The following is a 25,699-nucleotide window of genomic DNA, read 5'->3' as shown; positions in this document are numbered from 1 at the left end:
CACTTTCTGCCCTGTAGCGGGTAAATATTAAGTTAAAAATATGCCTCTTTTGCTGGGATATAGTATATTTTCTGGGCATTCCGAAAACATGCACAACTGAAAAATGACGATTTTTGATTTATGACGTTCTTGAAAGGAGTGAGCGATATGGCTTCGTTTTCGTCCAGTATCATACGAATAGATAGATATATTTGATCAAAATCAATATGATTTAGTGCCGATGAGCGCGATCGCGCTCCTAAATAGTTCTATCAAAAATGCATGGCACCAAAACGATTATACAGAAGAAAATATCTGCACAATAGCGTGTAGTTGAATTCCGAAACATCCTTGAACTGTTGAATTATGTATAATTACCAAGTCTTTAACAGCGATCACGCAAATTAAAAAAAGTCACGGCAAATTAACGAAACAATACAATCGTTTTTATTCGACCATAATAATTAATTTACCAAAACAACCAGTCATTTACATTCAACAAATTATTTTGAACCCGCCAAAACACGAAAGTACGTGAAGAAGTCATTTACCCGATATGCTTCCATAGTGTAACATCATAGAAATTACAGTATGACCTCGATATAACGGACCTCTATTTAACGAACTTCGGATGTAACGGACAAAAAATCGGTGGAATAAAAAAAAAGTCTTGTCAATATTATAGATGTTTAAATTCAAGTGGCCATGATAATCACGTCATACTAGCCAGCACTAGTATTTGTAGACTACACCTAGCAGGAGCAACAAAACTGCCAAAAATTAAGATCACATCTCGACGATCTAATAATATTTATTGATTATTCGTCACATAATGAAGTTTAAATATTATATCGCGGATATTCTGGCAAAAAACGTGAACTCTAAAATCCATGTTATTTAAAGCTTTTAGCATGAATAAAAAAAATCTTCTTCTTCTTCTAACCCTTATTCGCACCCCATTGGTGCATAGGGCACTGCATCGTATAGATGCAGTGTTATCTTGATCGTTAAACACACGAAGGAAATGTGATCAGCCTCCCGCTTCAGGTACCAGTCGAGGGTCATATTAAATAAACATTAGACTGAAAAATCACCAATATTTATTTTGACCCTCTTGGGAATCGAACCCGGGACCTCCAGCATGGTAGCCTAACGCGCTAACCACTACACTATGGAGGCGGACCAATTGAAAAAAATACCCGCTATTAAACTTAAAGTTGAATTTACTTGTAAAACCTCATAAATATGACATTTCAAACTACTTGGTGTATTTTGCCAGTTTATAGCAAGTCGAAAACTTTATAATACTGCATCATTAGTAAAAACTGCATTTTTACGAGTTTACATTTTTTACCAGTATACCCACGATATATATGTAAATGCATTTTCGTAATTTTAGAGAGTCGATTATATAAAAAAAAAACATCAAACATCCAAAATGCAAACAAAACTTGATGCTTTTTTCATACCAGGATTACCGAAAGCAAGCGCGTCGATATCATATAGCAACGTCAGTTCACGACGAGTGTCCGAAGACAATAAATATAATTTTGTTTGTATTTTATATTGTTTATTTATATCTAAATACAGTGTTCATATTTTCAAAAAAGAAAAACATTTTTTAAACCAATTTTTATATAACGGATTTTCGACATTAACGGACACCCCCTCCCTAATTAGGCCATTATATCTATATTATATATAGGTTTTACTGTAAGTCATTTACCTGGTCTACGATCCCATAGTGTAGCATCGCAGAAATCACTAAATGAGTGGGTCAATTCTGGTATTTTTCTCATATTTTTTTCTGTTAAATAACCGTTTAAAGCCGGTACAATGACTTCTGAAAACTGTTGCTATAAACGGCTCGAAATAGTCATAATACGACTCATTCATAAGGAGAGTCACGTTCTGTATTAGGATGTAGGAAATGCTGGGGTTTAACGGGTCATTTCTAAATGGACACTGTATGAAGCTTATGTATGGTGTGTACACAACTTGCGTCGCATCAGTGGCGTTTCTTGTTATTTTTATTTTATTTATTTACGGTTCACAAACAATGAAAAACATATTATAATAAACGAAATACAGTGCAATACAAATAGTTTTGATGTTTTACATCAATTAGATGGGAACACAACAAGCTTACAGAAACAATAAAGGTGCAGGTTAAACACATACATAAAGAATAGAAATTTGGTTGTAAAAAAAGGGTTTATGAAGAACTTTTAACGAAAATATTAACTTTGAAAAGAAAAAGGCCGGGAAAGATAGGTATCTTTCGTACTCCATTCTGGTTATAATTGTCGAATGAGGAAATGATTTGATGTGACATTTTACGTGAAATGACGATGAGATGCTTCTTTTCGAGCTAATTCTAAAATACAGTTGATTATTCTAAATACTTTAGTCGCACAATATATCAATGACTGCTTCTACAAATTTGTTTTCTCAAAATTTAATTTTTTTACTTTTATTAAGATAATAATATTTATGGATAATTTATATAGCGCTATTTTCGTAAAATACCTCCTCAGATAACGTATATGATAGATTAAAAATATGAAATCTTCAATAGGTCTAGGGACGTCGAGTAGGCGAAGTTTGGTCTGCTGATGACAGTCAACAGTCCGCCTTCTCCTGAGGAGTTTTACGTGGTTTCCTCCCAGCAATGAGCAAATGCAGAGAAGTTCCTATTTGACCCACACTAGATGATCCCTCCTGTTCCCAACACAGATTCAAATAAAAACATATTTAATTAGCTACAAGAAACAAAAATCCACTAAATGATCTATAAACCTACATAATAAGCAAGGTAAATAATAAATGCAATTCCCATCTAAAAAAAAAAAAAAGTAGGCGAAGTTTGGACGAGAAAAGAATTGTTTTATTTTGCAAACACCAAGTGAGAAAATGTTTTTTTAATTTTAAAATCTAATATTCGGATTTTTTTGAGTTCGAAAGGTACAATGGCAATGCAAACACCTAGTGAGAGGATGTTTTTTTTTACTATTTTAAAATCTAATATTCTTTTTTTTTTAGTTCGAAGGGTAGAATGACAATTTCGAATTGACAGAAAATCAGGACCTGTGGACGAAGAGAGCTGACCCCAACAGTCTACAAAGACGATAAATTGGGATAGAGCCAGGAAGAAGAAGAAGAAAGCTGCATTTAGTTTAAGAAGAAGGATTGAAAAACGTCGGTCGATAAAAATGGGTACGCCAATGCATCAAAACGTCAATTTATTTTACTAGGGATTAGATATTGTTCGGTAGTGAGTGGAACTCCGTACCTGTAATTTTTCAATAGAATCTAACCGTTAACAGTCGACATTGACTAATCTTGTTAGTACTAATGATTGCGTAAGAAAGATGTGCCGTGATCGTAATAATATATAATCTCAACTCTCAGGACCAGTTTTATATGTACAACTTCCACGTCTTTGGGCTGAACTCAACCGTAAACTTGATTTAATTAACGAAAAAAAAACGACATGGAAACCCTCAAACCTGGCATCTTCCCGACGCATCCCTGGTGCTTATAGCATGTATTTTATATCGTCTTATGTTACTCAGCTAAAAGGGTAAGACATAAAGAGAGAGCGGGAGAGAGAGAGAAAGAGACTCTCATAGTTGAAAGAATTGTTTTTGTGACAATTTATTTTATTATTTACTCTATAAGACATGATCCTACAGACGATATATCGATATACGTATATTTGTATGTATGTATATATAGTTTATATATATATATATATATATATATATATATATATATATATATATATATATATATATATATATATATATATATATATATATATATATATATATATATATATATATATATATATATATATATATATATATATATATATATATATATATATATATATATATATATATATATATATATATATATATATATATATATATATATATATAAATATATATATATATATATATATATATATATATATATATATATATATATATATATATATATATATATATATATATATATATATATATATATTATATATATATATATATATATATATATATATATATATATATATATATATATATATATATATATATATATATATAATATATATATATATATATATATATATATATATATATATATATATATATATATATATATATATATATATATATATATATATATATATATATTTATATATATATATATATATATATATATATATATATATATATATATATATATATATATATATATATATATATATATATATATATATAATATATATATATATATATATTTATATATTTATATATATATATATATATATATATATATATATATATATATATATATATATATATATATATATATATATATATATATATATATATATATATATATATATATTATATATATATATATATATATATATATATATATATATATATATATATATATATATATATATATTATATATATATATATATATATATATATATATATATATATATATATATATATATACATATAGTATTTATATAAGCTAAGTCTTAATTTTACAATTATGTCCTTGGGACGTTGAAGGGATAGAAGCTGTATCTTATTTTTATTTATTTATTTATTGTTAGGTACTATATGCAAAATTACATTATGTAAACACTTGTTTTTTAAAAATGTCTTAATAAGATGAAACGCGTCACATATCATAGATGTAAATAAAGTAGAATTCGATCCATTAACCGTATTTAATTTTGGATATATAATATTACCCAACAATTCAATATGGAATTCTACCAACTGTCTGCAGTTACAATAAGTATTTATTTTTTATTTCTTATCAGTTTTTTATTTTTCAATGTGCCCATATGTCCACTGATAAAAATAAGAATTATAAATAAATAAAAATAAGGAACAGCTCCCACCCCCCTTAAAAAAACCTGCTATCATCATTTTTCATCCTTGAATGTCCTAAGGACACAAAATCTGGACTTAGCTTCAGGTACGGTGTTTAAAGATGATACAGAATGCAACGAACCACGTGTCGCAATAGATTTTAAGAAATAGTGATATTTACCTAGTAAAATTTTTAATTAAAAATAATAAAATATTTTATTCGTTATTCAGTAATTAAAAAAACAATAGTTTTGCAATTTAAAATCATAGGTGATATATAAAACGTTCTCGATAGTAACGAAATCAATTTTGTGGAGTGACTCAACCTTTTCACCTAAAAAGCGAAAAAAGATAGCATAATGAATAATTCAAACGAACGTATTAAAATTCTCAATTGTTACGAAACAAATTAAACTTTCAAAATAATATTAGCATCGTATGTGAACACGATGAATACATAAATTATGTTTCTACTCAGAAAGTGAACGTTAACAACATTTTAACGCAGGTATAACATAGATATAATTACTTTAATCAAGTTAACTAGAATATGTACAAAGAGAGATAATCGATTCGATATTTTCAATTAAATTTGCGAGATTGATTTTCCACGTTTCGTCTTCTACGCAAATCTAATGCACAGTGTAAAACTTCATGAATAATAAACAATAATACGCTCAGCATATTTTGTACACTGTTGTACAAAAATATAATGTAAATGACAGAAAGTTTTTAATTATCTGCCATCAAGTATATCATCAAAGTTTATCTATCACCAAAAATCGAATTCCATGATTGGGAATTTCATATCATTATCAAGATTTTTTTGACAATTTTTTTTAATTATCTGCCATTAAATTTTCATAAAATCTTACCAAAAAATATATTTTTATTTCACATAAGTAAAAAAAAAAAGAATAAATAAATCTGGTCATTTACAGGACTTACGACCTATTATTGACTTTTATCATTTTATTTAACGTGTAATATTGACCATTCTACCCATAATTGATAACCACACCACTCAAATTTTGGAAGTTCTGATCTAAATTGTAAAACTTCATGAATAATAAACGATAACACGTATATTTTGTAAACTGTTGTACAACATTGTAATGTAAATGACAGAAAGTTTTTAATTATCTGCCATCAAGAATATCATCAAATCTTATCAAATTACGAGTATATCATCAAAGCTTATCTATCATCAAAAATCGAATTCCGTGATTGGGAATATTCATATCATTATCAAGATTGTTTTGACAAAAAGTTTTTAATTGTCGGCCATCAAATTTACATAAAATCTTATCAAAATATATCATCAAAGCTTATCTATCATTAAAAATCGAATTTAAATTTTGGGAACTTTCATATCAAAATCAAGATTTTTTAAATATATCAACATTGGTAAAAAAAATATGAAAGTCTGGTCATTAACAGAGCTTACTACTTATTATTTCTGTTATAATTGTATACACCGTGTAATGTTCGCTAGCTAATCTACCCATGATTAACAACCACACTACTTAAATTTTTGAAAAGATCTACTGTACGAGTTACTTTGTCCGCAGCATGTATGATTGAAATCAGTATGTTTTTTATTAGCAAAATCCTTCTGGCAACTGATTTTTTAAATTTGTTTTTATTCTTATTCATTTTTAATGAGCTTGTTTTGAGAATATTAATTGTTTTGAGAAGAATTAGCCTTTTCATCAAACCTAATGACTAATTCTCAAAACAATTATCCCGACCCGGTGGTGCGTAGGGGACTGCATCATATAAACGCAGTATTATGTTGATCGTTGAAAGAAAGGTGATCAGTCCTCCGCTTTAGGTACCAGTCCAGGGTAATATTGAATAAATATTAGAGTTTAAAAATAAAATAAAACATTTTTATTTATTTTACCCTCCCCCCCTGGGAATTGAACCCGGGACTTCCTGTACGGTAGCCGAGCATGCTGACCATTACACTACGGAGGCGGAAAAAGGTTATTTAGGTAAGAATATTGAAAACATACCGTTTCATAACATACATAGAACATTGACAGCCAACCAAAAAAATGACAGTTATCAGCCTTCTATGGAATGACAGCTCGTTGATGCGTTAGAAAGAATTGCGTTATGTTCAAAATTAGCCTGTTTTGAGAATTGGCCTATTAGACTGTCAATAATAGGTCCGCTGTCAGTAATTAGCGGTACCAACCTAATGACACGCCGATGCAGTGTGACATAATGGAGACAGTGACCAAGACGGAAATACCAGTTTGCGTTTCTTTGCCAATGCAAACGACATCGTAAACGGAAAAAGTCGACGCCGACATTCACGCATGTAATACCAGTTCCTCGTTTCTAGGCGTTTTATCGATTTTATAGCGCTCTTGAAGTTATCGGCCGACACACTCATCAACACCAATAAACGTCATCTTTTACATAATAAAAATCAAGTTCACATGGTTATAACATATATAGATTATAATTATTATAATTTACGTTAAATCGCAACTTAATCTTCTCTAAATCCAGTAACGTTTGACGTAATTGATTTTTTCTTCTTTAAACATCGTTTTTGTATTGAAAAAAAATCGTTTTTCTTCGAAATAAATATATGATTTTGAAATTATAAGGAGTTAAAAAAATATATGTAAAAATATTTTTTCAGAATATTTTCTAAAAAAATATAATTCCAATATATATTTTGAAAATAATATTGATCATGAACACACGTCAAGCCCTAAGCGCGGCCGAACACGTTGAGATTCGAATGCCCGAGATCTAGGCCTTAAATGCATTAACAGCTATGCAGCTAAAAAATAAGTTGTGAACAATTATTTGGACACACTCAAAATGTTGTGAATAAAAATAACTGGTCAAATTATAAGATGCACATGAAATTTTAAATCATGTTTTCAGGCGTCTCCCAGTATGTAAAAAGTGATCACAATAGACATTTTTATTAAATCTTTACTCACAAATAACATATAATATTTATGAAATAATACAAAAACACACACATTCAAATTTCTTTTGCTTTTTTTTTGCTACAAAAAATTCTTCATACTGTTTGTATCGAAAACTTTAAATAAAAAAAATACATGTTTTTAAAATTAGTACTTTATTGAAATTCAAATCACAATTTTACAGTTTTTTTTTTAATTTTCGGTTCGGTCCACATTCGGACAGCTCAAAATGTTGTTGAGATGTCAAAATATAAAAATAACTCCTAATTATAGAGACCCAAATATGTGAACAAGTATTTGGACACATTCAAAATGTTGAAAATACGAATTGGTTTTCAATATTTAAACAATGCCTGCTAATACCAGCAATATTACCTAAGAACACTCGAATTATTCGAAATTTTAATTTATTCGAAATTTTATAAACCTAAAAGGGTAATTCTATTCCCAGTCCTCTGCTTTTCTTCTTTTCCTATCACTGTCATCTCCTTTTTCCTTTATCCCATCCTTATCTCATATCTCTTTTATATATTGACTTTTCCTATGCATAAATCACTCACTCCTTTCTAGAACGTCATAAATCAAAAATCGCCAATTTTCAGTTGTGCATGTTTTCGGAATGCCCAAAAAATGTACTATATCCCAGCAAAAGAGGCATATTTTTAACTTAATATTTACCCGCTACAGGACAGAAAATGTTGTTTTTGAATTTTGAAGAAAAGGCATTGTTTAATTATTTTTTTAAAATATACTTAATTTTTTTCAAATGGAGAAAAAACCCTCAGGTTTTACCTAAAAAGATCTGTTGCACAGTAAAAAGTTCAATAAGTGGCTTGATATTTATTTTTAATATATTGTGTTAAATATATAAACTTTAAAAACGTTCTCCTGAAAAATCAAGTTTTTTGATTTATGACGTTCTTGAAAGGAGTGAGCGATATCTCTTCTTATATATAGACTTTTCCTATTCATAAATGTGAAAAACTGTGATTGGTATTCATGATTTTTTTAATATTCTTATTTATCATGTATCGAAACCGTTGTTTTTCCTTGTAATAAAAAAAAACAAAACAAACCCTTATCAGTATGGACAGGTGACAGTAGAACTCTATACGCTATCGCAGGAAGCATAATTTAAAGTAGTTACTCACCTTATAGAATGCCAGGATGCGGGTGGCTTTATTGTCGATATATGGACGTTATCAACAATGTACACGGAGGCAAAAGTACGCGGATACAGTCGATAAAATAAATTAAACGACTACTTTTATCGACGAGTGTTTTATCGCGGCCTTATCACAACCCAAAAAAGCAATATATAATTGAAAATATAAAACCTTAATCGCGAAATAGGAAACCTACCTTCTTGCTACCGTTGACTACTCGCTCACTCCTTTGAACAACGTCATATATTAAAAATCGTCAATTTTCAGTTGTGCGTGTTTTTGGAAAGCCCAGAAAATGTACTATATCTCAGCAAAAGCGGCATATTTTTTACTTAATATTTACCCGCTACAGGGCAGAAGGTGTTGTTTTTGCATTTTAATGAAAGGGTATTGTTTAATTATTTTTTTAAATATCCAAAATATTTTTCAAATGGAGAAAAAACATTCAGGTTTTACCTAAAAAGCATTATATTTTTAAACATTAAAAACGATCTCCTTAAATATAAAGTTTTTTGATATATGACGTTGTTGAAAGGAGTGAGCGTACTGTACGGGGTGATATTAGTGATTTTACATATATTCTGTGAAACCAAGGTGATCAGTCTTATGCTGTAGGTACTATTCTAGGGATATATTTACATACATATGTATAATAGTGAAAAAATACAAGTATTTATTTTGACCCCATGCGAATCGAACCCAGGACCTCCAGCATGGTAGCCAAATGCTGTAAGCTGTAACCATTTCACTATGAAGTCTTCCTGACAGACCTTCTCTTGCAAGGCATTTTTTTATATGCTTTGCAAGAGAAGGTATATTTATAATATTTTACTATTTTATAAATATGTTGCGAAATTTATAGAAAATGTGAAACAAAATTGTATCACGATTTACTGTGAATTTACATTTAAAAGCTTTCAATATCCCTGTCACTGCCTAGAAGGCGGACAATAACTGTCTTAACGTAAGTTTGACTAAACACTTGCATAAATTCGTAACGTGCTTAATTTTTTTGTCAGTTAAAACGTGCATCACGCTACACGCTTGCTATTAGATTACAATTCACTACAAATTGTGTTTTCGTGTGTGCATTGTAAAAATGCGATGGCGTTACCGCGCAACAGGAAAAGCATTTCCGTATCAATTTGATAATCAATAATTATAACTCGCAGTACATGATATTTCGTGAAGTCTTCCAATCAAATCACAGAAGAACGAAACAATACCATATAATTTTTTATATCTCATCAAAGATGAAGAAGAATATGAAAGTCTGGACATTTACGGGGCTGACGCCCGTCATACGCTGGTTTAAGTGATCACTTTACACACGTGTAACATTCACCAATTCTACCCATTATTGACAACCACACTACTCAAATTCTTGGTCGTCAGCCCCGTAAATGCCCAGACTTCCATATTCTTCTTCATCTTTGATGAGATGTCAAAAAATAATATGAAAATAACTCCTGTAATTGGAGATAATCCAGATTTTGTGAACAAGTATTTGGACACACTCAAAATGTTGTAAACAATACCATGTTTCGTTTAAACAATGAGCTGTGTTTTAAAAAGTTCCTTGACGAAAGAAAACAGTACTATAATTTTTATTTATTGTAAATGCAGTTAGTCGGTAGAACTCCATTTTAACATTTTTTTTGATCCAAAACAAAACAAAATTATTGGATATAATTTTCCACGTTTATTATAATATCTACATGAATTGTGTAGCCATATAAGGACCGTCAGTCCATTTAATCTTCACATTCGTTTGAAAATGCCATAACTAGGCGATCAATTAACACAATATTATTTTTTATGTATTTTTTAACTGTATGTATGTTTGTCTGTGTATGATTTAATAATTAATGAATAAATGATATATAATGTGACGCGATTCGTCTTAACATACTATCAAACTGAGGTCAGTTTGATAATGTCTTGATAAGACGAAACTCGTCATAGTATATGTCATTGTATATACTTATTTTAAAAAAATATATATTTAAAAATATATATATGTTAAAAGCATTGATAACTTTGTGGTATGGTAATAAAACACTCTAATAATTGTCACGAAAAAGTATTTATAAAAGTGGTATTACACAAAGTGAACAATGGATCATAAGGAGAGTGTTTTATTAAAATAAAAGTGGAATTCGATCCAATAATTTTCATTTGTATTTTGGATACATCACAAAAAACATATAATTTTTATTCTAGCCTGATATTGTGTATTTTCATTAATTGATTCAGAAGTCACTTTGTGGTAAAATTTATCCATTTTTTATTAATGTTTTACTTAGTAAATACCACTATTTCTTAAAATCGACTCGGTCTTCTACGTCCTAAGGACCCAACTCTAAAATTTAGAATTAGCTTCACATACGGTGTTTGAAAATGATGCGAAATGCATCGAAACACACGTCACAGTACATTTTAAGAAATAGTGGTACTTACTAAGTAAAACAGTAATTAAAAATGATTTTGAGTATATAATAAGAACACAAATATTTATCTTCAAACGAAACATAAAAATAAAGTATTTCGAAAAAGAAAAAATATTAATAAAAAATCATAATCATTAAAAGAGAAAAAATAGCAATTTAGTTGAGTAAAATATTCACAAATATTATAAAAATGAATATTATAGTTATTTCATAAAAAAAATCTAGTAAATAAGTAACACAAACAATTCAGAAAAGCAAAAAAAAATATTGCAAAAATTACAAATAGTAAGAAAAAGAAAATAAATAAATAATATAATCAGAACAAGAGTAAATAATTGAACGCTTAGTGTGTTATGTTATTTTATACCATAAACAAGGCTCATGGTTTCTCTTGACTGCGGTTTGTGCAATAGATACCCTTGTCACTATATGACATCGATATCCCGGAACAGGAATTACCTATGATCATGTGATATCGATCATTCGATATTCATATTAAAGCTTAGAAATCGACTAAAGGCATGAGTTTTATTTTTTGTCCGCCTCCATAGTGTAATTAATGGTCAGCACGCTCGGCTATCGTACTGGAGGTCCCGGGTAAATACAAGTGATTTTTTCACTCTAATATTAATTCAATACTACCCTGGACTGATGCCTGAATCGGAGGCCTGATCGCCTTTCCTTCATGTATCAACGATCAAAATAACACTGCGTGTATATATATGATGTAGTGCCTTATGCACCATCAGGTGCGGATAAGGGTTTGAAGAGAAATATTTAGCATGTAGCAGCTCAGTACAGGCTATATATACCTTAAAAGCCAAAATGCTGATAAATTATATATCCAAGTGTATTTAAGAAATAAATAAAAATAAATAAATAAATTTACTAAAAATGTCCAACTTTGTTAATACTTTAAAGCGGCCGGGTCAGGAATCGTAATAATCGTCGGGTATGTATGAGGAGATGCATGAATGTGGAAGAGGCGAAGAATGTTTGCAAAGACAGAGTGGTATGGCGTTCGACTCTCTTTGCCTACCCCTGCGTGAAGTGGCGTGATGGTTAGTTAGTTAGTTAGTTAAAAATAAATAAACATTTTACTAGAAATTTCCAGCTTTGTTAACATACAAAATAAATCCTGATAGCCTAAAAAACTAAGTCTAAGATACGAGATCTCCTGGATGACAACCAACTGGTTTTAGGTAGGACCAACGATTGATGACATCGCTCATTTCCCCATTTCCGTTCTCTAGAACATAGTTCCGCCGCGTGTGTGCCGCGGCACACTGGTGTACCGCGGTGATTAGTTGGTGTGCCGCGGAAAAAACGTCTAGTTTTGTGAAAATAACACAATTGCTCAGTTAAGTAGGCTTAAACATTTCGTTTCTTGAATGTTTTCCGCAGATAATTTGTGGCACATTTTATAACATCTTTGTAAAATTAATTTACTTTGTTTTCACCACTTTTCTCATTAATACAATTCAACCTAACAGTTTCAACAATACATTGTCATCATTAGGGTTTATTTTAAATTAAAAACGTTAAAATACTCTCACTAAAAACTTCCACACACTCCATAAAAATCCTAATTGATGATGATGACAATGTATTGTTGTAACCAGTAGGTTGAATTGTATTAATAAAAAAGTGGTGAAAACAAAGTTAATTGATTTTATAAAGATATCAAACATTTCGCATTAAACATAATATTTTATTTATTTATTTATTTATTTATTTAAACTTCATGTACAGAAAATAAAAAGTACATTGGCGGGCTTATTGCTAAAAAGCAATATCTTCCAACCGACCAAAGACGGACTAGTGATATTGATCAAAACGTTTGATACCATATATAGCCGTTTGCAATCAGAGGGTAGATAGTACTTGAACATTTAAAAAACATAAATTACAAATTGACATTTAAAAAAAAACATAAATTACATATTAATATACCAATTACCAATTAACAAAAGACGATAATAAGGAGGGCAAAGGAAGAAGGGAGTTTAGGGAAGGAGGTAGAGGGAGGAGGTTTGATCGACAGTTAGGATTCTAATGACAGATAGTAATGTCTCAGACGTTTTTAAAAGTTAATACATATTATTGTCTGATGTAATAGATTTGTTGTAATATGTTAAATATGTTACCATAATATGGTAAATATGCACTTCTGAAATTTCTTAATTTGGTAGGTGTACCTTGAATATAAAAAGTTTGCGATACACTGCTCTAGAGCCTCCAGCACCCACTTTGAGAAGCACTGATACAACGAACCGTAACACTTGGCCAGCTTCGGATTTGAATTCGTGACCTCGTGATCCGGAAAATGGCGAACACTCCACGCAACCACTATTAGCCGATGCACCATAATGCACATACGTACGTCACAAAGTGCATAATGTCCGCATCGCATTATAATAATGAACAATAATTATGTTGACAGAGAAAGCCGCAATCGTGCTCATTCACATTTGCGCTAAACACTTTCTAGTCCGTCTGGAATTCGTCTGAGCTCCGAATAAGGGAATGTGGATAGTACGGCACACGATCTGAGGTGCAATCACACTAGACTCTCTTACATACACGGTTTCGAAATAGCACGGTGATAGACTTGCCGGGTGCAGAAATGTCAATAAAAGGTCCAAAAAGAGCGCATTTAATGCAACTAGATAGTAAACGTAGCAACTAAATATGTTACGTATTACCAAAACGTAAAATAAGCTCTAATTTTCGTTAATAATAACAATATTTTATTCTTTAGTATTTTTATTATATCTTTAGTATTTTTAGTGCCACGTAAACAATCTTTGAAATAAATCATAAATAAATATATATTTTAAATAAACTAATTCCAATATAAGTATTATTATTTACAAAAAATGCACATGGAGACACGTCTTTCCCCTCGCTCGGCCGATATCTTAATGAATTGGATGTTTGCGAGTTTTCCTTAATCTAACCATGATTTTGTGTGGAAGCACTAAAAATAAAAATAAAGAACTGAACCCTTTGGTACAACAAAGAAGAGTCTTCGACAAAATCAATTGTTGATATATTGAAATAGGTTGATTTAGGTGATCACTTTACACGTGTGTTAAGTGATCACGTAAACAGGCTTATAACAGTCGTAACTAATTAACTAACTAACCATCACGCCGCTTCCCCGCAGGGGTAGGCAGAGAGAATAGAACGCCACACCACTCTGTCTTTGCAAACATTCTTCGCCTCTTCCACGTTCATGCATCTCCTCATACATACCCGCCGATTGTTACGACTCCTAACCTAACCACTTTCAAGGATTTGGCATACCTGATCGTGCCATGTTTTTCTCGGTCTTCCTCTGCTCTTTTTTCCACTTAAATTTGTTTTACCGTTCTTTCCTCACTCATTCGTTCTACATGTCCAAACCATCTCAACACACCTTTCTTAATTTAACATAACAGTCGTAACCCCCATAAATGACCGGACTCTTAAATTCTTCTTCATATATGTTGAGATGTAAAAAATAACTCCGGATCGGGATAATCCAGATCTGTAAACAAGTATTTTGAAACACTCAAAATGTTTAAAAAAGATTACCTTATTTGGCCCATTCAGGATGTCTAAATCGGTATAGATCTAACTTGAATTTTGTGTGAAATCACAAAAAATAAAGAAAAGATTTGAACCCTATGGGTTATCAATGAAAAGTCTTCGACAAAATCAATTTCTGTACATCAAAAAAGTTTACCTTATCTGGCCCATTCAGGAAGTCTGAATCGGTATAGATGCAGAGAGTGGATTTCCTGGATAGGGAATCGCTGGCCAAACTACTGGAGCTGCTCCCGGTGGAAAACTTCATCTTCGGGAAGTTTCGTTAATCCAGACACGATCCTGGGAACTGGGCACTCACACTGTCAACTCACTAAACAAGCAATCCTGGAATTGCGTATATCTACATAAAAGTATCCTCGATTTCTGACACAGACATTTACACGGTAATGTTCATGTGCATGTGTAAGAGTTCCGGGCGAATCGAAACGGCACCTGCGAATGTAAAAATCAACATTAGGATTTATTTTTAAATATATTGAAACCCCAATTTTACGTTTTTTAAAGGACTGTAAAATAACTAAAATCGTGGGAAAATGTAAGTGCAGAGTATTGAAAAAAAACATATTATTTTTGACATCTCATCAAAGATGAAGAAGAATATGGAAGTCATAGGCTGGTTTAAGTGATCACTTTACATACGTGTAACATTCACCAATTCTACCCATTATTGACAACCACACTACTCAATTGTCACACGTATGTAAAGTGATCACTTAAACCAGCCTATGACGGTCGTCAGCCCCGTAAATGCCCAGACTTCCATATTCTTCTTCATCTTTGATGAGTCAAAAATGATGTCAAAAATAATATGAAAATAACTCCTGTAATTGGAGATAATCCAGATTTTGTGAACAAGTATTTGGACACACTCAAAATGTTGTGAAAAAAAAACATAATTTTATTTATTATTTGTGAAAATCGTGGAGATGAGATGTTTTGTATACAAAAACCGAAATGGAGGAGTATAAATTGTGAGTATTTTTTTAAAAATTAAGCACTTGAATATACCACTTTAATGAGTTTTATTTATATACATATACTAGTTTCGAAAACTTACAGATGTTTTCATCTTCTGGTAAAAATTAAAAATTATTACGTTTTTATTTTTACCAGAAGATGAAAACATCTGTAAGTTTTCGAAACTAGTCGTGTATATATATATATATATATATATATATATATATATATATATATATATATATATATATATATATATATATATATATATATATATTTATATACATATATATATATATATATATATATATATATATATATATATATATATATATATATATATATATATAAAACTCATTAAAGTGGTATATTCAATGTTTTTTTTTTAAATAATCAACATGTCATTCCACAAAGTAAATGCCGAATCAATAAATAATATAAATTCTGATTATTGAAAAAAACATTTTGAATCTCATTTTTTTGTAATTGTAATGACTTAACTAATAAAACTAACAAAAAACGAGAGAACTGCGCGTAAACGACGATTCGTTTACTTGCAGTAGGGAACATATTGTGAACAGGCAATCGCTAGGGATTTTCCTCGAAAGACGTCTAGATGAAGACCAAAAATTCATGGATGCTGCAAAAAGATAACATGATTCCAAGGCATGTCTTGGGTGACGTAGTCCATGATAGAAGGACCCGCAGCCTGAGGACGAGGAGAGCTGACCCCATTATTGACTTCATTATGACCCGATTATGCATAATCGCGCGTAGTTGCGCTATTATTCAATCGCCAAATCCCAACTCATTAGTCGAATCTCAATTCGTTTACATAATACCAATTGGTTGGTCAAATCAATTCATTGTTTAATCCTAATTCGTTGATCAAATCACGATTCGTTGGTCGAATCCCAATTCGTTGCCCGAATTGCTACCGTAACTATTCGCCTCTAGTCGAACAAAGTGGGGCACGTTGCAATACGCGATGACGTTGCACATATGCACGGTGGTTGCTCAAAATAATTCGTACAATCAATTTGTATATTACACGTAATGAGCGGTATCTTATCTTTATGTTAAATTGTAGTATTTGCAAGCGTGGTGAAATATCTACCCGGTGTTCCGTACCGCGGAGCATTGTGGCCAATGCAACACTGTGGGTGGATAGAGTCGGAATCTTCCGATAATTCATACATATCAGCTGTATATTTCGCAATACTTACTATAAAATAAATTTTATTAGTCCGCCTCCGTAGTGAATGGTCAGCACGCTCGGCTGCCGTTCTGGAGGTCCCGGGTTCGATTCCCAGGGGGATCCATTTAATATCGATCATCAAAGCTTTTTTATCATTTTATTAATCAAAATATTATTCGATCAACACTTTTCATTAAAACGAAGTGCCATAGAAAATCAAACGAAGGCAAAAAAGTGCTATTAATAATAGAACATATCATGTGTTCCACATATTTTGTTGCTAATCAAAGTACGAAAAACATATCCGTGATTTAATGATGAGCCATCGGTTATGGTTCTGATGCTTCAATTAAAAACGCTATGGTAATGCCGTCACACCCCAATACCGCCGCTCTTTCTGATTATTATGTTATTTTTTGTATATTCAAAAACGTATGTTTATATGTTACATATATGTAATTAAAATCTATCATACGTCCACAAAGCAAAAAATTTACAAAAGAGATTTAGAAATTTGTCAAATTTAACCGAATAGGAACCAATAATTTGGGCAACCACTTTGCGAATTCCATACTCAGATAATATACTCGACTGTCCAAACTTAAAACACAGTAAGGCAAAAAAATTTTAGTACATTTTTTCTGCATTTTTGGACTAAGTAGAATCTACTTAGTCCAAAAATGCAAAAAAAATGTACTACAAAAAATGTCCCTTACCGTGTTTTCAGTTTGGACAGCCGTACAATATCTAAGGTTTTTTTTTTTAAGAGAAATATTTTTTGTTTTTTTTTTTATTATTTACAAAAATACTTCAATTTCATACTATTTCTGTGAGCCTAAGCAGCTTATTATTAGAAATAGGTATCAAATTGTCGTAGAGTGGGATCGAGCCGAGAAACTCTGACTCAAGAGTCCGTGACACTAACCACGGAACCACAAACCGACACAACCAGATGTCGTAAACCGAGGATTCTTTTTGCATCAGGTGATTTTTTGTACTAGTACTAATACACTGAACTCACTGGAAGTCTGAACATCCTAGGGCTTACGACCTGGCATTTACTGGCTTAAGTGATCACTATATAAACGTGTAACATTTACCATTCTATCCATGATTAACAACCACACTACTCAAATTTAGGAAACCATACACATATTTGATTTATACGTCGCATCACGTGCGAGTTTACAGCGGTATCTAAGGTTGATTTGAGTAAGCTTAATTTAGCAGAGAACCTTTGCGAACGAAGATTTGGACACACTCAAAATGCTGTGTTTTTTTTACCTAAGCCAACGTTAGAACATTGTTTAAGACCCAACATACGATAAATCGCAACTTAGTTTTTCTTTAAACCCATCTAACATTTGACGTAAATGAATTTTTTGCTTTAAATACCGTTTTGTATTGAAACATTAAGTTTTTATTCGCAATAAATATATGTAATTGAAAAGAAAAAAAAGATTTATTTAAAGGCAAAGAGTAAAAAAAATATGAAAATTTAATTCCGAATTTTTTTTTTAATCGTGCACAAAAGCAGGATCGACCTCTAGAGCGGTCGTTCGCGTTGTGATTTTAAAGTCTGCGAGTTCCCCCTTTATAATATTTTTGTACTTGAATTATCGACATGGTTTAAATGGATTTTTGTCCGATACGGTATGTTTGTACCTAAATGCGAGTGCAAGGCAGATGTTGGACGGTATTTTTAATGTTATTTCTTCTCGGAAGGCAGCTACTGCGTGCGCGTATCTGGGTTGTGACCCCGAAACCGCTGGAAGAATACACGAACGCTGCACCGCCCGAGGATATTGTACCATCTTCCTATAACAGCCATAAAGGCATTGCCAGATGTGAAAAAAAATGATAAATTAAACGAAATCAGCCAAATAACTCTATTCCATTCAATTCATTTTATTCAATAATTAATATACACATTACAAACTAACATTTAAGGCGTACACATTAAAAAAAAAAACAAATGAAAAAGTAATCAAGAAGTCTCTTGTTTAATGTGTAGAAGAATCCCGCTTTGGAAAACTCCTTCGGACACATGGAACAGATCAATATCCAATGTGATATTGTTCAACATAGCGGTAGCTCTTCCTACAGGCATAACCATCGGCAGGTTGGTCCTGTGTATGGGAATGTGAAACAATCTATGCCGCATAGGGTATTGCACCTAGTTTTGAATCGGTATATTTGTAGTCGATTTATATCTACATAATTTGTTTAATAATACGATTTTGAATCAATTAGATGGATAATGGAAGTGGGTAGAACTGAAATAAATTACATCATTTGGATATGTACGTAATATTAAAATATCCTTTGATGGCTATGCGACCCTTACGGACATGAGCCTATTTAAATTTTATTGTTTTATTCAAAAATAAACTATGCATCAATAATACATAATTCCACATCGTAATATACGAGTATAATATATCATATAATATCACAGCGATGCACCCTTGAGACAGTATTTCCCCTGAATAGCCCTATGTGGATTAATTTGTATAGGGCTATAATAGTTAAATATTATAAACTGAAATTTTGATGACTGATTTGGACTAAGTTAATCATTTTTATTCAAAGTCTATATGGTGACAAGCTTGTATCACGTCAAGTTTTGATGTTACAGTCATATTATTGTTTGTATGGACCCCATACGTTGAAATCGTAATAGTGGTTGGTATCTAGACATGTTTTAGTCTAAGGTCTAAGGGATTCTAAAAAAATATTGATAATTATGGAGTAACAGTGGAAATATATTAACTTATTAATATTGAATACGATAGTATTATGTGTTTATATATATTTATACATAAATAATAAGATAAACTTTACTCGATATAAGAATTAAAAATATCCATAAGTAAAAAATCTGACGTGCTACATTTTTTTCTTTCGTTTTTGAATTCAGCTAGAATTCAAAGATCAAGTATTTTCATGCCAGTTACAAAATAAAAGTTGTAAATTGTTGGCCAGTGTTATTATTGCATATTAATTTTTCAGAGCTATAAAAAGTCAAATATAATTATGACAATACTGAAAATTTTGACCCGTTAAAATTGGTGCTAAGCGGTAACGCTAGAATCAAATCTGCTAATCGCGGAAACAGATTAACAATCTTTTATTGACTAGTATTATACACCTGATCATAACAGTTCGATAAATTATGTTGTCGTAAATAAGCAGGTACTTAAACCATCCCACGCGATTGCTCGTTAGTTCGAAGGCCGTATTTTTTAGTACTTACCTACGTATTTACTTATTAGTTCAAAGCGCTAATCTTTTAAAGGATATTTTCTCAATTATGATCGAATCGGTGATGTATTGCAACAGAGATTGAACAACCCACCCCGGAAAACGATGTACGCCTCCGTGGTCTTAGCGTTAGATTTTCTATGAGCCAGATCAACTTTATTTCTGTAACATAACAGCCAATTCACTGCCCACACATTTTACCAATTTAAAGTTTTACAAAAGATATGAAATTTATGAATGGTAACAAGAATAGTAATATTTTAAATTCAAATGTAAAAAGTGTAAATAAAGTCGATACTTCTAGAACACTCTAGAAGGATGAAAAGCCATTAAAAAAAGAAGAAGAATAACACGGTTAATACATGAATTATGTTTCTAATAAGAAATTAAATGTTAACAACATTTTAACGTAGGTATAACATAGATATAAGTAAATACATTAATCAAGTAATCTAGACTATGTAGGTACCCCGAAGAGAGATGATCAGAAACTATAATCGATTCGATGTAAAATTTCATGAATAATAAACAATATATAGTATATTTTCAGGGCATTCCGAAAACATGCACACCTAAAAATTGACGATTTTTGATATATTACATGACGTTGTTGAAAGGAGTGAGTGATATGGCAATAATAGCCTCATATGGCAATTATATCCCCATACGACAAGAATAGCCCCATATGGCAAGTACAGCAATAGTGTCTTGCATTGCAAGGTCGCCGGAAGCGAATGGGAAACTCAAGAATGAAAGTTATTAATTTAACAATGATAACTTAAGCAATTTACTCGCTCTATGAATATTTATTTGCATTGTATTTTCAGATTGTTATCAAGCAATGCAATACAATTAAAATACCCAATTAGAGACACCTTTTTTCACCGTGTCAACGTTCCTCAATAACGCAAACATGCTGTGTCGACTTGTCTTTTGAAATAAACATCACGCAAACTTTTACACTAAACATTAAAAAAAAGTTTACAACATTTTGAGTGTGTCCAAATACTTGTTCACAAAATCTGGATTATCTCCAATTACAGGAGTTATTTTCATATTATATATCAAAATGTTGTACATAAATTATCTGGTCAAATTTGAAGCTTAAATAAAAAAAATGAAAATGATATTTTCTGGCGTTTCTCAGGTGTGTGATTATAATCCAGGATTCGGACCTCACATGCTTAATAAAAAGCTTCTTTTCATCTTACCAATAGATGTCTCTAGTGATGTTCTAGTGATTCAAGAACAAGGTTTCTAAATTGGTTCATATATATATAGAACTTCCAAGAATTTGAGTAGTGTCAATAATAGGTAGAATTGGTGAATGTTACACATGTGTAAAGTGATCACTTAAACCAGCCTATGACGGTCGTCAGCCCCGTGAAATGCCCAGACTTCCATATTCTTCTTCATGTTTGATGAGATGTCAAAAAATAATATAAAAAAAGTAACAGCATTTTGAGTTTGTCCACAAATCTGGAATCTGGATTATCTCCAATTATAGGAGTTATTCATCATATTATTTTTTGATATCTCAACATAGATGAACATCAACATCTTCCATATTCAACATTTCCATGTTCTTCTTCATCTATGTTGAGATGTCAAAAAATAATGTAAAAAAACTGTTTAACGTTTTAAGGCGATATTCGCAAACACAGAATTCATTCCACCGGAGACCACCGCAGAAGTTACATGACTGTTCACCCCCGATTTTTTGGAAAAAAAAAGAATATATTTAGATAGAATTAATTTTTTAAACTCTTTTCTTTTCAAAAGCATATTATTAATGTAAAAAAATAATTCCTAGTTGGGGATAATCCAGATTTATGTATTTAGTATTTCGACACACTCAAAATATTGTAAAGGCAATAGTTGCCACAAGACACAAATCAATGGATCTTTGTCAGACGGGAGGAATATCTAATTTAACATACTCAACCTATAAAGGATTGTATTAGACTAGTTTTATGTTTATAACAGCTGATATAATTAATGTTTTCATTCATCATTTTCTTTTGGAAAATTCGCCTTGGAAAAAACGTTGTTTTCGTAAGTTGGCAATGAATGGCGTCACAGAAACGATGGAGCTGGTAACATTGCTAAATTATTGGCGGTTCTATTTGTTGATGTCTATGGTCCACCCTACCACCCTCCCCCTCCCCTCATATTTGTATAACACAAATGGTAGTGTAGTGGTAAACAAACAATCCATACTACTACTGTGACAGCTCTATAAACCATAGACAATAAACCATATGACGTCATAAACGTTCGATGACGGAAATTTGATGACGTATGCGAACGCACGTTTTTCGTTTTATTCAAATATCTAAAGTTTAAACTTTAATATCTCCCTTAGTTCCCTACAGATTGCAATAAGAATGTTATCGATAGTCTTGTGATTTTTAATATTAATTTATTAGCCAATGATCCAACACACTGACAAAGGCCTATTGCGGTTGGATAAAACAATTTGAAAAAAAGTCGTTAGAAGATTTTTGACGGGTACACGTTATAGGCGTGAATGTAAACGAGGAATTTAAAAGTGGTATGTCCTCATTCCCATATACTTATATGTACATTAGAGTGGGCCGATGACGTTTTTTTGCGAATTTAGCAATGAAAGTGGTCTAAAAAGTTGCATTTTGGATTGCTATGTGCAATTAAATTACGGACAGCGCAACCGATTCCTTAGAACGCCGCGCGCCGGCCGAAAACTGATGGATATAAAGCCATACTAAAACAACGCTACCTATTTATAACAACGTAAAGTGCAACTTTTATCTTTATGTGCTATTTAAGTAAAGTATATTACACATCGTAACATTTAATTAGACTGTCTATATTAATAAATTACGAAATGGCAGCTGGTAAAGCGTAAAAAATGGCTTTTCCGAAAACTTTGAGCTCTGGTTGAGGGCCAAAAGTAGTATCGAATATTTTTTTAAATATTTTTTACGTGATTTGCAATTCAAAATGCAACTTTTTAGACCCATTAGTCTTTGATATCTAAAAAAATAATATTTTTCATACATCAACGGCCCACTCTAATGTACATATATACACATACAAACTCGTGGATGTGAAAGAGAATATCAATATGTGAGCTAGTATTGAATATCCAAGGTGACCCGCTTGGTAACTTGATTAGGCGGATATTTTGAAGAGGGCCCTATTTTTCATACATTTTTTTAATTAACCTTTTTAGGAGTACAAAAATTAATATCCAATTTTTTTTGGGGAGTGGGTTCTTTTTACATGAAAAAAAATTTTTCTTCATTAAATCGATGTATTATGATGATATAAATTATAGTGTGTTAAAAAAAATTAAGAAATAAATCAAATATGTCATCAGGTATGTCAAATACTTGAAAGCGGCCGGGTCAGGAGTCGTAATAATCGTCGGGTATGTATGAGGAGATGCATGAATGAAGAAGAGGCGAAGAACGTTTGCAAAGACAGAGTATTTATTAAAATCCATTGTGACACATCGCTCACTCCTTTCAAGAACGTCATAAATAAATAAAAAAACTTGATTTTTCAGGATTGTTTTTAAAGTTTAAAAATATAATAAAATGTATTAAAAATAAATATCAAGCCGCTTATTGAACTTTTTTTTTTTTTTTGAATTACCTAACGTCCAAGTGACTCTGAAATCTAGCTACGGCTTATGCAACACCGTTTATCATGTCCCTACTCAGGCTTCAACTTTAAAAGTTTCATAGCCTATGCCTACTTGTGAGTGGATTTACTCTTTATGTTTAAAGTTACTATAATTTCATGTAATTCATGAGTGAAAATTCTAGGCAAAAACACTTACTTTTTACTGTGCAACAGATCTTTTAAGGTAAAACCTGGGTGTTTTTTCCCCATTTGAAAAATATTTAATTTATTTTTAAAAATAATTAAACAATACCTTTTCTTCAAAATGCACAAACAACATTTTCTGCCCTATGGCGGATAAATATTAAGTTAAAAATATGCCTCTTTTGCTGGGATATAGTACATTTTCTGGGCATTCCGGAAACATGCACAACTGAAAATTGACGAATTTTTATTTAAGACGTTCTTGAAACGGGTGAGCGATATATAATATTGATATGAATAATTTCCATTTTTCAGCGGTTAATAGTAGCCTTGAGTTGGTGTTGTACATCGTCCAGCATTCGGAGCCCCAGAGAAGTGCGGTTCTGACAATTGTTTGGTAGACTTTAGTGAAAATTTTTAACTTATTTATTTATTAAAGATAACATATTACACATGTAAGTCACATATATAATATTGTGTTTTGTCCTCCCCTTACGGGGGTGGTATTTGGATCCTCTGCCTTTGTTAACCCAGGAAGTCCTTCTTTATTAATGGTTTTTTTTTTCTTCTCTTAATGTATATAACGGTGTTTTTTGTTTTTAAATATTAGTTACTAGTTCTCTATTACTTTAGTCTTTAAGTCATTGTTTGTGTCCGTCTTAAATTGTATTTTGTTTTTTTTTTTATTCTTGGAAACATTGTTATTTTTTTTTTTGTTGTGTTCTTATTGTTTTTATTTTATTAAAATTAAAAGAGGTAATGAGGGGATCCCGAGGGGTGGGGACGAAGTGTCGGCCTCTGTCCGTACATCCTCCTCCCCCCTCATTAATTGAATAGAGCAATATTTATTTCTTCAGAAATATTTTGAAGATTTTCCTCTATGTGCAGCTGACAGAGAGTCCCTCAGGACTCTATAACTGCTGCGGGTGGATGGTGGGCTCAGATTCCAAAAAAAAAATATATATATATAATATTCGATGCATTCCGCATTATTTTCAAGATAACACCGTATGTCCAAATTTACAACATTTTGAGTGTGTCCAAAAAAGGTATTTTCTGACGATTCTCATGTATGTGATTATAATCCAGGATTCGGACCTCAAATACAAATGAAAGAGTTTCTGCTCAATAAAAAAGCTTCTTCATCACACTAATAGATGTCTGTACTGAAATTCTTCCAATAATTTGAATAGTGTGGTTGTCAATCATGGTAGAATTGGTGAATGTTACACGTGTGTAAAGTGATCACGCAAACCAGCCTATGACGGTCGTAAGCCCTGTAAATGCCCCGACTTCCATATTAATCTTTGTCTTTGTTGAGATGTCAAAAAATAAGATTCAAAATATATTTCTGCAATTTTTGTATGCGTTTCTATTTTTTACTGATTAAACTACCGTCCGCCTACGTAATTCAATGGT

The 25,699-nt window shown here is 31.3% G+C and overlaps 1 protein-coding gene across 1 annotated transcript in view; it reads right to left on the bottom strand.

Annotated features, from left to right (window-relative positions):
• LOC148309109 (uncharacterized) overlaps positions 1-25,699 on the bottom strand; it is a 115,282-nt gene that overhangs the window by 88,075 nt on the left and 1,508 nt on the right. Inside the window, exon 2 of the mRNA XM_088260654.1 lies at positions 15,185-15,480. Within this exon, the coding sequence (XP_088116780.1) occupies positions 15,185-15,295 (111 nt within the window). The 5' untranslated portion in view covers positions 15,296-15,480. The remainder of the gene's footprint in view (positions 1-15,184; positions 15,481-25,699) is intronic.

The sequence above is a fragment of the Brachycentrus maculatus genome, unplaced genomic scaffold, assembly GCF_059751285.1.
Source record: "Brachycentrus maculatus isolate JH-2025_06_01 unplaced genomic scaffold, ASM5975128v1 h1tg000139l, whole genome shotgun sequence".
Lineage (NCBI taxonomy): Eukaryota > Metazoa > Arthropoda > Insecta > Trichoptera > Brachycentridae > Brachycentrus > Brachycentrus maculatus.
This window is presented reverse-complemented; position numbering and strand designations above follow the sequence as displayed.